General features: G+C 41.1%; 1 protein-coding gene across 2 annotated transcripts in view; it reads left to right on the top strand.

Annotated features, from left to right (window-relative positions):
- LOC139268300 (uncharacterized) overlaps positions 1-16594 on the top strand; it is an 82724-nt gene that overhangs the window by 38624 nt on the left and 27506 nt on the right. For both annotated transcript variants that reach the window (XM_070886362.1, XM_070886363.1), the window contains exon 3: positions 14646-14836. In XM_070886362.1, coding sequence (XP_070742463.1) covers positions 14646-14836 — 191 coding nt within the window. The remainder of the gene's footprint in view (positions 1-14645; positions 14837-16594) is intronic.

Below are 16594 nucleotides of genomic sequence, written 5' to 3'. Positions count from 1 at the left end.
TTGTATAAACTGAGGTATCAAATGGATTTGCATTGACCTGTCATGAAAAAGCAAATTGCTTTGTCAAAAATATGTAGAAAGTATGCATTTTATGGGAATAGAGCAGTATTTAGAAACAAGGTGAAGTAAGGATCTCGTTCAGTTTGTATGGTTTGTTGTCTGGATGTTTGTATGGTTTGTTGTATGGATGTCCTTCTACTCTCTGCAAGGTTAATCTATTGGGCTCAATTTTCCCCAATTATTTGCGCTGTTTTTTGGCCATAAGTGTTTTTTTGAGTAAATTAAAATCTCCAAGTTTCCCCAAAGTTTCTGCGCCAGCGTAATTCACATGTTAGTTTTTTTTTAGGCTACGGTTTTTTTACCTCATTGACCTGCCACCTGAACCAATTCTGGCTATTTATGCAAGTTTGACCAACTACGATTTTTCTTACGACGGCGTATGTGTTCTCTCTGAAACCTTCTGGGCAGTTAACAAAATCAGCGCAGGTAAGAGAATCAGTGCCAAAGATTCAGTTCCAAGGCTGGGACAGCAGGGGCAGAGGGGGAGAGAGAGTGGGTAATTATAACCTCCTTTACTTATGGGTTCTGTAGTACTGTAACAATCTTCTTTTTGTCTTTAATCTTGAATTAACTTTAATCTTGTGCTTTTGTTCTGGTCTGTCCACCTTTCGGCCTGGGCTAGGAGCGGCACCGGCTACAGAGGGGGTGGGGAGGCCTTTCGGTCTGGGCTAGGAGCGGCATTGGCTCTGTGGGGGAGGGAGGCCTTTCATAAGAGATAGGAGCAGGAGTCCATTTGACCCCCCGAGTCTACTTCGCATTCAATAAGATCATAGCTGATCTGATCATGGACTCGGCTCCACTTCCCTGCCTGCACCCCATAACCCTTTACTCTCTTATCGCTCAAAAATCTGTCTATCTCTGCCTTAAATCTATTCAATGCTCCAGCCTCCACAGCTCTCTGGGGAAGAGAATTCCATAGATTTAAAACCCTCAGAGAAGAAATTCCTCCTATTCTCAGTTTTAAATGGGCAGCCCCTTATTCTAAGAATAGGCTCCCTAATTCTAGTCTCCCCTATCAGTTGAAATATTTTCTCTGCATCCACCTTGTCCTGCCCCCTCATTGTCTTATATGTTTCAATAAGATCACCTCTCATTCTTCTGAACTCCAATGAGTATAGGCTCAACCTATCTTCATAAGTCAACCCCCTCATCTCGGGAATCAACCTAGTGAACCTTCTCTGAATAGCCTCCAATGCAAGTATATCCTTCCTTAAATACAGAGACCAAAACTGTATGCAGTACTCCAGGTGTGGCCTCACCAATACCCTGTACAGTTGTAGCAGGACTTCTCCGCTTTTATACTCTCTCCCCCTTGCAATAAAGGCCAAGATTCCATTTGCCTTCCTGATTACTTGCTGTACCTGAATACTAACTTTTTGTGTTTCAGGCACAAGGACCTCCAGGTCCCTCTATACTGCAGCACATTGCGATTTTTCTCCATTTAAATGATAATTTAACACTTTCGGCCCGGGCTAGTAGTGGCACCAGCTCCGGGGGGTGGGGGGGGTGGGGGGGGGGGGAAGGGGGAGGAGAGGGAAGCCTTTCGGCCTGGGCTACGAACAGCACTGGGCAGGTGAAGGGAGGGGGTCCTTTCCAATTCAATTTACTTTTGGCACAAAAACACTCTAATATTTTCATGTTGGTAAGCAGCAATGTGTTTGTGCGGGTTGCTGTGAGCGGGCCAGAATGTCTCATGTTTCACTTTCCAGCCTCAGCCAGCAGTGTGTCCCTCGTTACCCTGGCAACCCGATCTTTTTGGCACACATCTTGGGTTCCACCCATAGAGCTTAAGGACAATGTGCACCGGGCCACATTCACACGTTAAAATGCAGAGACTTTCAACTTTTTTTTTGCGTAGTCGGGCCCAAAATATTGGCCGTAACTCTTCAAATACGGCAAAAAATGGCATTGTGGAAAATTGAGCCCATTATTTCAGATAACCCTGTTGTTCAGTTTTTATCATGTGAATTATCTCTCAGCACAACATTTAATAGCTTTCTACAGTATCTTCACCAATCTTCAAGGGACTAGGTGCAAGTGGGTTAGAGCATTGTCTTTTTACCTTTGCGACCAGCTTTGGAAAGTAGTCAGTGTCTGTCTGTGTCTTGAAATTTTTGGCTCAAATTTCCCCTATTTTGTTGAATACCTTTCTGTTTTCTCACCATATCCTTCTGTCCCTTTTCCCCTCAAACCTTTCTGGTTCTCTTTAGACCCACTTTTATAGTATTTGTTTCAATGGCTTTATCTGGTAATTTATTTAATATATTATTACCTGTTGTGTGAGATTATGCTTTCTGAATTCTCTCTTTATTTGTATGTCTAATTTTTAATTGCCATCGAGTTTTTGAAAGCACTGTTCCTTACTCTAACCACATTCTTCATTATTTGCTTTTCAACTTTAATAACCTTTTCAAACTCTCATTATCCGCACCACTGCAATTAGAAATAGGGAATTTCCCAAGAAAGACTCTTCTGGTACCCCAATTGCACACCCTTTCCATCCTGTTACTGGTTATGACACAGCTGTTTCCTGTTTTTAAGGCAATTTTCTACTGCTTATTCCTTGGCTTTACCTAATGAAGATCTTCTCAAACTTGTTTTAAAATCAAAATGCGGGTGTTTACCATTCACTGCATTTCCTTGACTTTAATGACAGCAAGATACCTTTTATTAAAAGAATGGCAAAAAGTTGTTAAATATAACTTTCCCATCCTGAATCCGTGTTGGCAGTTTATTATCAGAATTTGGTTTACCAGATACTCGCCCATTAAAACTCGTGTAATTGCTTTGAAGATCTTTCCCGCAACATTTAAAAAAAATAATTTGTCAAACATTGAGTGCTGCTACTAACAATTTTGCTGTTAAAGTGCTTTGAAATTATTTACATTTGAATGAATATCCCATTGTTGCTGTTTGAGACGTTTCACGAGTCTGACATAGTGCTGGTGTGCAACCTGAATAAATAATGTGGCAAAAATAATTCTAGCTCCATTTACACACACTTGGGGCCCCGGATATTTATCGGGAGGAGCAGGGGCGCATGTTTGCAGTCGGGAAACCCAGAATTACCAGAAACGCAGAGGTCCTGGCGAATTTAATGGCAGCATCTCAACATTTTTTACTCCATTTCATAGCAGTAAATCAGCAGTTGAAGGCCACAGCCGAGAACGGTCGGCAACAATCGGAGAAGATCGGGGTACGGTGTGGCGGCTTGGAGCGTAGCTGTGAGGAGAGAGGGAGAGAAAGATCGGGAGGGAAAGATCAGGAAAGACGAGATCGCGATGGGAGGTGGTCAGCTGATCACTGGGAGGGAGAGATCACGGCAGAAGATTTGCTTAAGGGGCCAGGGGGTAGAAGCACGCCTGCTCCTCCTGGCCTATTAGTAGTGCTGGAAAAGCACTTGCCTGCTGGATCTGGCAGCTCCGGTGATCCCTTAGCTTACCGGGTTTCCCAAGCCGTGGGAAACCAAGCCCACAACCATTAAATTCAAATGGTTTCCAAAATCTGAGGAACTGAGCTTTATTTATAGTCACTGACCCGCCTCTCCATAGCGGGTTACTTGGATGCCTCCAAACCTGCCGCAGTTAAACTGGAAGTAGATGCGGGTCGGGAGTCAAGTTTCACATTTTTACCAATTTACCCTCGTACACCTCGACCCTCTCCTGCCTGCTGTGGAGTTGGGTTGGGTGGGGTGGGGGGGGCGCTCTAAATTCCACCTTTAGTTCCAGTACTGAATTTTCTTCAATTGCATGTTACTACCAAAGTTTGTTATACAAAATCAGAATTCTACCATAAAGCAACTCATCCACAAGTGGCTTACCTGTTCACCCACTGTGTAAATGCATTGCATAGTATGATTGAGACTTATAGACCAAGAATATACCATGGGTTTAATCTCTGACCAATTATAAGTTCAACATTTTCAGTCATTGCCATGGCAATTGGTCTTGATGTCCTTGGGTTATGGAGGCTAAGAATTGACTGTGGTTTCTAGTCTGTAGTAGCTATTATTAGATACCAAACAAGTGAACTTGTGTGGAAATTGCTTAAGGACAGAAGCGGGCTCGGCTGTCTTCCACGTTCGACTGTCTTGCCAAACCTCACCTACCAAAGCTCACGTGTGGAGATTGGCCACTTAAGCAAAGGGCCATCATTGTTTTTAGAATCTTAGTCCACCGCTTTTTTGTAGAGATAAAAACTTCAAACAGCCAGACCATTTTTATTTATCATAAATATTTCAAAACACAGTGGAATTTTAAAGATTCCAGAAATCCTATAATCCTAAAGGAGACTTATGAAGTATTGAAAGAGACCTAGGGGTCTTAGTAGACATGGCACTCTAAATATCCAACCAGTGAAGAGCACCAATCAATAAAGTCCATAGAATATTGAAATATATAGCCAAAACAGTAGATGACAAGTCAAAGGATGTGGTAATCAAATTGTACAGTACTCTGGTTAGGCCACTCCTGTGTTTGGTTCTGGTCAACATGACGCAAGTGAGATATGCAAACACTGGAGGCAGTGCAGAGATCGGGGTGATCTCAAGTCTTTGGTGAGGGGGCGTAGGGGAGATGGGGTCTCAGTTATGAGAAAAGATTGCAGAAACTTAGGCTGTTCATCCTTGAAAGAACATATGCAACTGGTGATCTTATAGAGGAGTGCAAGATTTTAAGCTGTGTGGAAAAGGTAAATTGAAAAATTACTTTAAATTAAGTTGAGAGTAGAACAAGGGAGTCATTGATTTAAAGTAATAAAAGGCAAATTTAGGACTGATATCAGCAGTCACAAAGAATGATCAGCACGTGGAATCGGAGAGTAGTGGAGGTATAAACTCTACAATCATTTAAGAACCAATTGGATGCTGCAATGAAAGGACTTGAGGGTTTTTCTGGATGGATGAGCTAAGATGTGATTTTGTTAACTGGTTTTCATCTTTCAAATTGGTGTATAATTGAACATACATAAGACATTAGAGAACGGATGTAAAAAGCAAATATTCCTGGTATTTTTTTGGGGTGAGTCGGAGGAGGATTAACGTTTTGAGATGTTTCTGATACGGAAACTTGCTTTCCTGTCTGTTGGTTTGCCTAACCTAAAGTGAAGGGAATGGGAGAATCCAAGCTGGGAATGTTGATGCTGAGGAAAGCTTCAGTAACACCATTTTATTTGACCATCAGTTTCAGATAAATTTTCTACTGTAGAGGAAAGCTGTTTTTAGTGTTACATTCAGCTACAATGGAATATATTGGCACAATTGAAATCATATTTTACACTGCAGCTGCTGATGAGGCATAAGTGAAGATGGTTGGATCAAGGACTAATAGAAAAATGTCCAAACTCATTTCACAAGAAACTCTAATAACCATTTTTGCTTTTCCCACAACAGCTAGCTTTACAGCCTTTGAGTGATACATCCTTTGAGTAAATCTATCACTTTAGTGTCAATTGGTACTTCATAATGGGCAGTTTTGAAGGATATTGTTCCAACCCATTGTGGAACCCAAATAATAGTACAGATACTGTTAATTTTCTCTACTGTTTAAAATGGGTAATTTATAATATAAATTTTCTGACTAAATTGTAGAAGTTTGAGATAGCATGGCTGCACAGTACCACAGAGCGGGTGATTGGATTTTTTTATTTCTCCCACACAGTTCAGTTCCCATTTGCAGCTGAGCTGCTGTTGGAAGCTGTCAGCCACCTTTCTGTGGACCATAGCCAAATTAGAGAGTGACTTTGGTGGCAGACTTCGAGAAGGTTGCCTGCCATCTCGGCTGCAGGTAGTGTTCGGCTTGTTTATAGGAAAGATATACTGTGGACTGAAAATTAGAATTATAGAGTTAAAGGGACATTAGAAAATAAAATGTCAATTAGAATGTCTCATTCTCTGCCGCAGAGTCTGAATTTTTATTTAAGGAAATTAGATAATTGCTTGAAAGAGGGTTTCTAAAGGGTGTGGGGAGTGAGCTATAGAGTGGGATTAGATATGACTGGTTGAAAAAAAGATAATCATTGGTGCAGTCAAGATGGGCCAGTGGCCTTTCTGTGCTGTAACATTCTATGATTCAAAGAAATATCTTTTAAAAGTGAAAAGACATGAGTGAAATGGCAGTCATGTTATGCATGAATTATTTCAATGTACTGAACAGTTTTGAAGAGAGCCATTTAATGACGTGTTATTTTAAAAAAATAGTTTTTGTTCTAGTCCCAGTGAAAATTGTTCATTAAGTACAATGGTAGTGGTGACTATATTTTTGACAAATGAAACAGGTTGTCACCAGGTTTATTTAGAGTATTGGTGTCAATGTGTTATATGCTTAAGCTAAGTCACTTTAATATTGTGAAATTGTTCCCATTAATACCACTAGTGCTTTGGTCTAGTGTCAAAAGCTCAAAATGCACTCCTCAGACTCGAGTTTGGAAGGACAAAATCTATAATGGTATTGCTGTCTGTTCTTCACCATACTCACCATGACACTTGGTAATGTTACATGATGTACTGTCAAGGTTATTGGCTCAAAAGAAGGAGGTGAAATAAGGACATTCTTGAGCAGTGTTCAAAAATAAATTTAAATCGATATAAACCAGCGTGTTCTATTATCTTTATTGCAATACTTACCCATGGTACCTGCTCATATACCAGATGTTTTGTTTCCAGGAATTGTTCATTTTATTTTGTGTTTTGTTCAAAGTTGGTATTTGTAGACCATAACAGCAAGGTTGTATTAAAGCAAAACCTTTTATCATAAAGTGCTGATTTTACTGCAAAACCCAAAGGAAGACTGGAGTTATTCCGGTCTACAAAGAAAACTGAGAGGAAATGAGACAAATGAACGCACAATGCCTATTTCAATGATAGAAGAGCAAGTTCAGAATTCATCAACCACAATGCTCCAAATGTTCTGACTCTGTCGCTGCTTTAGCTACAGTACCTATTCACTTTACCCAGAAAGATTATCTTGCTGTTAGTTTTATTTAGACAAAATAATCTGAAAACATTGCATGATCATTGAGAAGCAGCTACTAAATGAATCTTAAATGATGAATTTAGAAGAGTTGCTCTTGATGAATTGCAGAAAACATTGCCTTGGCTGTGTGACATCGTAGGGTTTTGTTTTCAAGGTGACATAATTCACTTATTATTTCTTCCTTGTGGTAGTGAGCTTCCAGTCAGTGACAAAAATTGTACGTCAGCACACAGCTGCGATTTAAGTTAGTCCCATTTGCGATTCAAGATTGTAGAAAAAGGCCATATAGGATATTAATTCTGTTGATCGTGGCACTGCAGTGACCAGCAACATACTGCAACATGAATACTGCCTGGAAATCTCTTTAAAATTTTATTTCAGAGATTGGAGGGAGTGAATTTTACCACCAAATGACAGGTGGGAGAAGATTGGTGGGGGGAGTGGGGCGGGGCAGGGCAGAAGGGATAAATGAGCAATTATGTGAAACTCGACTATAACCTGTCGTGAACGCACCTACTTCCGTCTTAACCGTAGTAAGTTTGGGGGTGTCCCAGGACTTGGAAAACCCAGCAGCTAAAGGAAGGTGGGAGCAGCTAGATCCAGCAGGTAAGTCCTTAGAGCACTGCTTGTGTGGCAGGAGGAGCAGAAGTGCTTCCCTCCCCCCGGATCTTCAAACAAATCTTCTGCTGCAATCGGCCTACACCCCATCCCACCAACCCCGCGATCTTTGTTAGTTTCTCCCTCCTGTTTGCTGGTCTGATACCGGCCACCAACTTCACGATCTTTGCCGGGCCCCCTCCCTCCTGTTTGCTGGTCAGACTCTTGCATTGGAGTCTAGAAGTAACAATGGTATGGATGAGGGATTCAGCAGCAGATAAGCTGAGGCAGGGGCGAAGATGCGCAATGTTAGAGGTAGGAGTAAACGGTTTTGGTGGTGGAGCAGATATGTGGCTAGAAGCTCCTCTCCGTGTCAAATAGGACACCAAGGTTGCGAATGGCCTGGTTCATCCTCAGGCTAGGGAACAGAGTTTGTGTTGGGGACCGAAGACAATGGCTTTGGTTGTCCTGATATTTAGTTCATATATATTTATGTATGTAAACCCTGGTTAGACCACACCTGGAGTACTGTGAGCAGTTCTGGGCACCACACCTTAGGAAGGGTATATTGACCTTGGAGCTTAGGTTTACCAGAATGATGCCTGAACTTCAAGAATTAAATTATGAGAAGAGATTACACAAATTAGCGTTGTATTCCTAGAATTTAGAAGTTTAAGGGCTGATCTGATCGAAGTTTTCAAGATACTACGAGGAACAGATAGGGTAGATAGAGAAAAACTATTTTCACTGGTTGAGGATTTTCGGACTAGGGGGCATAGTCTAAATATTAGAGCCAGATCTTTCAGGAGTGAAATTAGGAAACCCTTCTACACAAGGGTGGTAGAAGTTTGGAACTCTCTTCCGCAAACAGCAATTAATGCTAGATCAATTGTTAGTTTTACATTTTTTTGTTAACCAAAGGTATTATGGGCCAAAGGTTGATATATGAAGTTAGGTCACAGATCAGCCATGATCTCATTGAATAGCGGAACAGGCTGAGGGGCTAAATGGCCTACTCCTGTTCCTATGTATGTATGTATGTATGTATGTATGTATGTATAATATATCAAAGCAGAATGGTGCAGCATTTAGTTTCGTTATAACTCATTCTTGCCTTAAATGTACGAAACATCATCATTATCATCATCATATGCTAAGTCGCAGACAGTACTGCTAAAATAGTGATCTTGCACCACTGCAGATTTTAAATTGTTGGTCTTTGACTACTTGCCAATAGAGCACTGCAATGGCGCATCACTGTGTTGTGCACACATAGAAATCAAACTGGAATTCCTTTTACAGCATTTTAAGGGAGCAGTAATGGCCTGATAGATGCATATTTTAAGATTTTCCAGAGACTAGAATATCTGTGTTTCAGCGTAAAGGCTGATTTAAGTCTGAAAAATTTGCATGCAGATTTTCTTTGCATGTTCTTCTGCTTGATTAGTATTAAGTAGTCATTTCATGCCTTTACCTAAAATAACTGCAGACAGAAACAATGTAATTTGTGAATTATTCAAATTCCCAGAAGAGTATTGGATTTAAAGATATAAGAAAAGCAAACTTTGAAAAGACAATGTTAGTAATACAGTAGTAAAATTATATCCGATACAAAATGTTGCCCAGTGCAGCTGCTATAGTGGTAATGGCATTTTATTATGCAATAAATAGTCTTGTTATACCTGTAGTACTATATCAGTGATTGTGCTGTACCAGTTTGCGATTAAGAATTTAAAAAGCTGAATTGAAATGTTCGCTTGGCTTGATTTTTAAGTTCAGGTTAGCCACAGTGTCCTGTTTTATTTGTTTAACCCCATTTTATAATTTTTGTCCACTGTTTTAGTACTTCCCATTCTTCATACCAACCTCCGTTGTCTGATCAATGGAATCAAGAAAAAAGCAGTAATAGGCATTCGGCCCTGCACTGCCATTCTATATGATCATGGCTGATCTATATCAACACCATATTCCCGCTTTCTCCCCATACCCCTTGATGCCTTTTGTCTCTAGAAATCTATATCTCCTTCTTAAATATATTCAGTGACTTGGCCTTCTGTGGTAGAGAATTCCACAGGTTCACCACCCTTTAAGTGAAGAAATTTCTCCTCATCTCAGTCCTAAATTTCCTACCCTGTATCCTGAGGCTATGACCCCTTGTTCTAGACTTCCCAGCCAGGGGAAACATCCTCCCCACATCCAATCTGTCCAACCCAGTCAGAATTTTATATGTTTCAATGAGATCCCCTCTCATTCATCTAAACTCTAGTGAATACAGGCCTAGTCAACCCAATCTCTCCTCATATGACAGTTCTGCCATCCCGGGAATCAGTCTGGTGAACCTTCGCGGCACTCCCTCTATGGCAAGTATATTCTTTCCAAGGTAAGGAGACCAAAACTGCGCACACTACTCCAGGTGTGGTCTCACCAAGGCTCTACATAAGTGTAATAAGACATCTTTGCTTCTGTACTCTCATCCTCATGCAATGAAGGCCAACATACCATTTACCTTCCTAACTGCCTGCTGCACCTGCATGTTTGCTTTCAATGACTAGTGTACAAGAACACCTAGGTCCCTTTTATACATTGACATTTTCCAAGCTATCACCATTTAAATAATACTTTGTCTTTATGTTTTTCCTATCAAAGTGGATAACTTCACATTTATCCATGTTATACTGCATCTGCCATGTGTTTGCCCACTCACTCAACCTATCTAAATCGCCTTGCAATGTCTTTGCATCCTCCTCACAACTCACAATCTCACCTAGTTTTGTGTTGTCAGCTAACTTGGAAATATTACATTTGGTTCCCTCATCCAAATCTTATTTATACACACACACCCGCCACCCCGAAAAAGACCCGTTTATTCCTACTCTCTGTTTCATGTCAGTTAACCAATTTTCAATCCATGCCAGTATATTACCCCCAATCCTATGTGCTTTAATTTTGCACACTAACCTCTTATGTGGGACTTTATCAAAGGCCTTCTGAAAATCCAAATACACTACATCCACTGGTTCTCCCTTTTATCTATTCTATCAGTTACATCCTCAAAAAAAACTCCAGTAGGTTTGTCAAACACGATTTTCCTTTCATAAATCCATGTTGACTTTGTCTAATCCCGTTGATATTATCTAAGTGTCCCGTTATCATATCCTTTATAATAGACTCTAGCATTTTCCCTACTACTGATGTTAGGCTAACTGGTCTGTAGTTCCCTATTTTTTCTTCCTCCCTCCTTATTTAAATAGTGGGGTTACATTTGCCACCCTCCAATCTGCAGGAACTGCTCCATAATCTATAGAATTTTAGAAGATGACAACCATTGCATCCACTATTTCCATGGCTACCTCTTTTAGTACCCTGGGATACAAATTATCAAGCCCTAGGGATTTATCAGCTTTCAGTCCCATTAGTTTCTCCAGCACTATTTTCTTATTAATAATAATTTCCTTTAACTCCTCTTGCTCACTAGACCCTTGGTTCCCTAGCATTTTTGTGTCCTCTTTTGTGAAGACAGAACCAAAGTATTTATTTAGTTGTTCTGCCATTTCCTTGTTCCCCATGATAAATTCTTCCACTTCTGACTGTAAAGGACCTATATTTGTCTTCACTAATCTTTTTCTTTTTACATACTTGTAGAAACTTTTGCAGTTGGTTCTTATGTTCCTTGCAAGTTTACTTTCGTACTCTATTTTTTCCCTCTTAATCAATCTCTTGGTCCTTTTTTGCTGAAATCTAAACTGCTCCCGATCTCCAGGCTTGCTACTTTTTGTGGCAACTTTGTATGACTCCTCTTTGGATCTAATACTATCATGAATTTCTTTTGCTAGCCACATTTCCTTTTGTGCTTTTGCGCCAGAAAGGAATGTATATCTGTTGCAATTCATGCATTCGTTCCTTAAATGTAGCCATTGCCTGTCCACCGTCATGCCTTTTAATGAATCTTTCCAATCTATCATAGCCAATTCATTCCTCATATCTTTGTAGTTTCCTTTGTTTAGATTTAGGACCCTAGTTTTGGATTGGACTACTTCACTTTCCATCTTAATAAAGAATTCAATCATGTTATGGTCACTCTTCCCTAAAGTTCCCCACACAACAACACTGTTCATTAACCCCTTCTCATTGCACAATACCCAATCTAGGATAGCATGTTCCCTAGTAGGCTCCTCAACATACTGGTCTAAAAAAACATCTCGTACACATTCCAGGAATTCATCTTCCACAGTATTATTACTAATTTGGTTTGGCCAGCCTATATGTAGATTAGTCACCTACAATTACTGTAATACCCTTGTTACACGCTTCTCTAATTTCCTGTTTGATGCCATCTCCGACATTACCACTACTGTTTGGAGGCCTATAGACAACTCCCATCAATGTTTTCTGCCCCTTGGTGCTCCTTAGCTCTACCCAGACTGATTCTACATCTTGATTTTCTGAGCCCAGTATCCTTTCTCACTATTGCTCAGATTTCATCCTTTACTAACAACACCACACCACCCCCTTTTCCTTTTTGCCTGTCCTTCCTAAATATCGAATATCCTTGGATATTCAGTTCCCAACCTTGTCTCCGTAATTGCATCTATTTGCGCTGTTAATTTGTCTACCTTACTACGGATGCTTCGTGCATTCAGATACAGTGCTTTTAGATTTGTCTTTTTAACATTATTAGACATCTTAACATTATTTTGTACTATAGCCCTATTTGTTTAATCGCTATTTTTTTCTTACCTGAACCTTATTTGTAAGTGCACTCTTTTGTTTGTATGCTCTGTCCCTTCCTGACATAATCTGGTTATCCTTACCACAATCACTTTTCTGCATTGTTTCCTTTTTCTTTTCTCTCTAGCATTCTAGATTTCTCTCCACTGGGACCCTCCTCTTTCCCCCCCGCCCCCTTATTTAGTTTAAAGCCCTGTCTACCTCCCTAGTTATTCGATTCGCTGGAACTCTGGTCCCAGCATAGTTCAGGTGTAGTCCGTTCCCACGGAACAGCTCTCTCGTTCCCAAGTATTGGTGCCAGTGCCCCACGAATCGAAACCCACACCAACCACTGAGCCACGCATTCATCTCCCTAATTCTATTGACCTTATGCCAATTTGCTCGTGGCTCAGGTAATAATGCAGAGATTATTACCTCTGTGGTTCTGCTTTTCAATTTAGACCCTTGCTGCTCAAACTCTCTCAGCAGAACCGCTTTCTTAGTCCTACCTATGTCATTGGTACCTACGTGTACTACGACAACTGGATCCTCCCCCTCCCACTCCACGTTCTTCTCCAGCCCGGAGGAGATGTCATTTACTCTGGCACCGGGTAGGCATCACAGCCTTCAGAACCTACGCTCTTGGCTGCAGAGAACCCTATCTATCCCCCTAACTATACTGTCCCCTACTACAACCACCTTCCTCTTTACTCCCCCCACTTGAATGGTTTTCTGCACCACGCTGCCTTGGTCAATCTGCTCGTCCACCCCACAGTCTGCACACTTGTCCACAAGGATTGCAAGAACCTCAGATCTATTGGACAAGTACAGGGACTGAGGCTCCTGCAATACTACCTACTGGATCCCCATACCTGCCTCACTCCCAGTCACACCATCCTGTCCCTGACCACGTGTCAATTCTAAAGTATTTACTCTAGAGGGTGTTGCTGCCTCCTTGAGCAAAAGGTCCAGGTAACTTTCTCCCTCCCTGATGTCTCGCAATGTCTGCAGCTCGGACTCCAGCTCCTCAACTCGGAGCCGAAGTTCATCGAGCCGCAGACACTTACCGCAGATGTAGTCGCCCTGGACCAAAACGTCCAGAAGCTCACATTGCAGCAGCAACACATCTCCTGTTCTCCCATTATTTTATTTAATTAATTAGTTTAGTGTTAATCAAAGTATTTACCTTTTTTTATATGGTTTATTAAATTAGTTAAATAAATAAAGGTAAGTTTTTAGAATTTAGTTATATGCGATATGTTAATTTAAAATAAAAACTTAGCCCACAATCACTACCAATCACTTACCTGCCTCACCTGTGATGTCACACTGCAGAGCTCTCCCCACCTGGAGCCATGCAATCGCCTGGGAGAGCAAAAAAACAGATAAAAATGAACTGCTTTTAGGTGGCTGGGAGTGCTGCTTTTGGAAGGCATTTACATAAGACTTCCGATAGTCCAACTGAGATCAAGAGCTCACAACTAGGAGAATCTCTGGGATGAATGCACTTGCTCCAATTTGTTGAGGCAGCATCAATATCATATGTCACCTGGCCTTCTTGGAGTATATATTTAAGATCCCTTCATCTGGGTTTCACCCTATAAAGTGAATCTGAATAGTGATGCCACTTTGCTAACAGTGATCCCACTTTTGGCAAACTGCTGTCATTATACAGATTTCCTTTACAGGGAAAGGAAGAGAAACAAACTGGACAAGAATATCGCTGCAAAATGGAGTTAAAAAATAAGATGTAATCTGCTCCTGAGGAATAGAACACTTTTCACTTATTGGCATCTAGTCTCCAAGCACTTCTGGGTTAGTTACAGCATACGTCGGGTGTAGACTAAAGCTCCTTCTGGTCAATGTCAGCAACGTACTCTAGCCCCAACATCAGAAGAAACTCTGCAACAGCATTAATGTAAAGGTTTTCATTTCCCAAACTAGCCAGTATTACGACCTTTCTGAGTGAGGTTAGCTCTTTGTGCCGACCTGTAGATAATTTTGTGGTTGTATTGAACCCCACCCCCTCATTAGGAACTGGATTAAGAGCGATCAAACTCAATTAACATGATAAGGTTGTCAAATGTGGAGTGATAAGGCTTTCTTCCCATTCAACCAGGCTGGAATCAAACTCAGCTTCATGATGATAAAAGGACAATATCCAAATGAATATGTTGCCCAGTTTCTGGAATAAATAGTTATTTATTTACAAATTCATGCCTACCTTCGTGATTCACTTCAAATTCTACTAAAGTTTATGTAGGGCTTCCGAATGGGTGTTTAATAGGTGTCCCTTTTCATACTTACTAGGTTTAAAGATTCTTCGCTGCTGTAACCACTGTGACATCGTTGGAACTATCAAAGGAGAAAAGAAATTTAAAGGTGCACATTGGCATTGCTACCGCTGTCGAAATGGTTTCAATAGACGGGATGAAGCTGTCAAGCATTATAAAACTCATTTCCGCAACCCTCATACCACTTTCCAAATTCAAATTACTCAGGTGAGTTCAGTATGATTGCATCACTCAAACAGGCAGTGACAACTTGATGAGAATTTCTTTTGGTACAAACACAGATACATAAGCGCATTGGCAATCAAATAGGTGTCAGCTTTGGCTCAATGGTCCCACTCTTGTTTCTGATTCAGAAAGTTGTTGGTTCAAGTCCCATCCAGAGACTTGAATACACAATTTAGGCTGACACTTCAGTGCAACACTGAGCGAGTGTTGTGTTGTCAGTGTTTTCTTTCAGATAAGACATTAAACTGAGGCCCCATCTTTCCTTTTTGGGTGGGCATAAAAGATCCCATGGCATTATTCGAAGAAGAGCAGGGGATCTCTCCTGCTGTCCTGGCCAACATTTATCCCTCAAATAACACTGCCAAAAACAAAAAGTCTAGTCATTTATCTCATGGCTGCCATGTTTCCATACTGTACTTCAAAAGTATTTATTTGGCTGTCAAGTGCTTTTGGATGTCCTGAGGACATGAAAGACACAGTGCAAGTTCTTTCTTTTCTTTCAGTAGTTAAACTGAGATTTGTAGTTCTAAAGGCCCTGGAAATCCACAGTTACATTAACAGGAGGTAGGCAGACAGCCTGGCCATCATGGGCGTATCGTCGGAGCCTGCCTGTCCCATGCAGCTCTTGCCCACTTTTGGGGTGGCTGGTTGCCCAGAGCTCTGATGATGTACTAAATCCGTACTGAGCCAGGGAAGCGGGGACTCCTGAAATCAATATGGTCCCAGTAAAAAAAAAAACTGACCTTTTTCAAAGAAAGCCAAAATTTTCTTCCATAAAATGAGGGGCTAATTTACCATATGAAATATGACAGACAGGAAAGGATGTCCTGATTCATTCACCCTGTCCCATACAATTGTGCTGCCTTGTGCATCACAATACATACACTTGTCACCTGGAAGCCATGTAATCTCCTGGGATAGGTGAAAAACCAGATAAAACCCCAGGCCAATTGGGGGGGTAAAAATGTGGAACATTCATCTCCGACCTCCTTAGCATATCAAAACTAGTCCGGGAAACCACTGATTATTACCAGGTACCCAGCCCTTGTATGAGGAGATTTCTGCCCCAGCCAAAAACAGGTCCAGCTCCTGCTTCAAAGAATTCAGTGTTCACTGCACGAGCCGGGAACCTGTTCACAGGTCCACTATTCTCTGGGGAAAGAAGAACCTCTTAACGTCCAATCTAATTCTGCCCTTGCATCATTTGTAAGAATGACCCCTGGTCCTCCCTAACCAATTCAGTTGAAACAATTGGTCTACACAAACACAGTCTGGTTCTTTCATTATCTTACAAAACCTCGATCAAAGCTTATGCTTCTGTAAAGTATATAGACCCAGCTCTGAGTCTTATCTGGATAATTTAGACGTTTTAGACTGGGAATTAATTTTGTGGCCCTCTTCTGAACCTTTTCCAAAGATTCCACCATGTGAGGAGACCAAAATTGGACACTGTTCTAACTGAGGCCTAACCAACATCTTGTACAAAGATAAAATAGTATGCATCATTTTATAGTTAATTGTCCTATAATCATCATAGACAGTACCTTGAAATCGAGGAAGACTTGCTTCCACTCTAAAAGTGAGTTCTCAGGTGACTACAGTATCTGTCACAGGTGGGACAGACAGTCGTTGAAGGAAAGGGTGGGTGGAGAGTCTGGTATGCCGCCGCTCCTTCCGTTGCCTGAGCTTTTTTTCTGCATGCTCTCGGCAACGAGACTTGAAGAGCTCAGTGCCCTCCTG

Source organism: Pristiophorus japonicus, chromosome 8, assembly GCF_044704955.1.
Source record: "Pristiophorus japonicus isolate sPriJap1 chromosome 8, sPriJap1.hap1, whole genome shotgun sequence".
NCBI lineage: Eukaryota > Metazoa > Chordata > Chondrichthyes > Pristiophoridae > Pristiophorus > Pristiophorus japonicus.
This window is presented reverse-complemented; position numbering and strand designations above follow the sequence as displayed.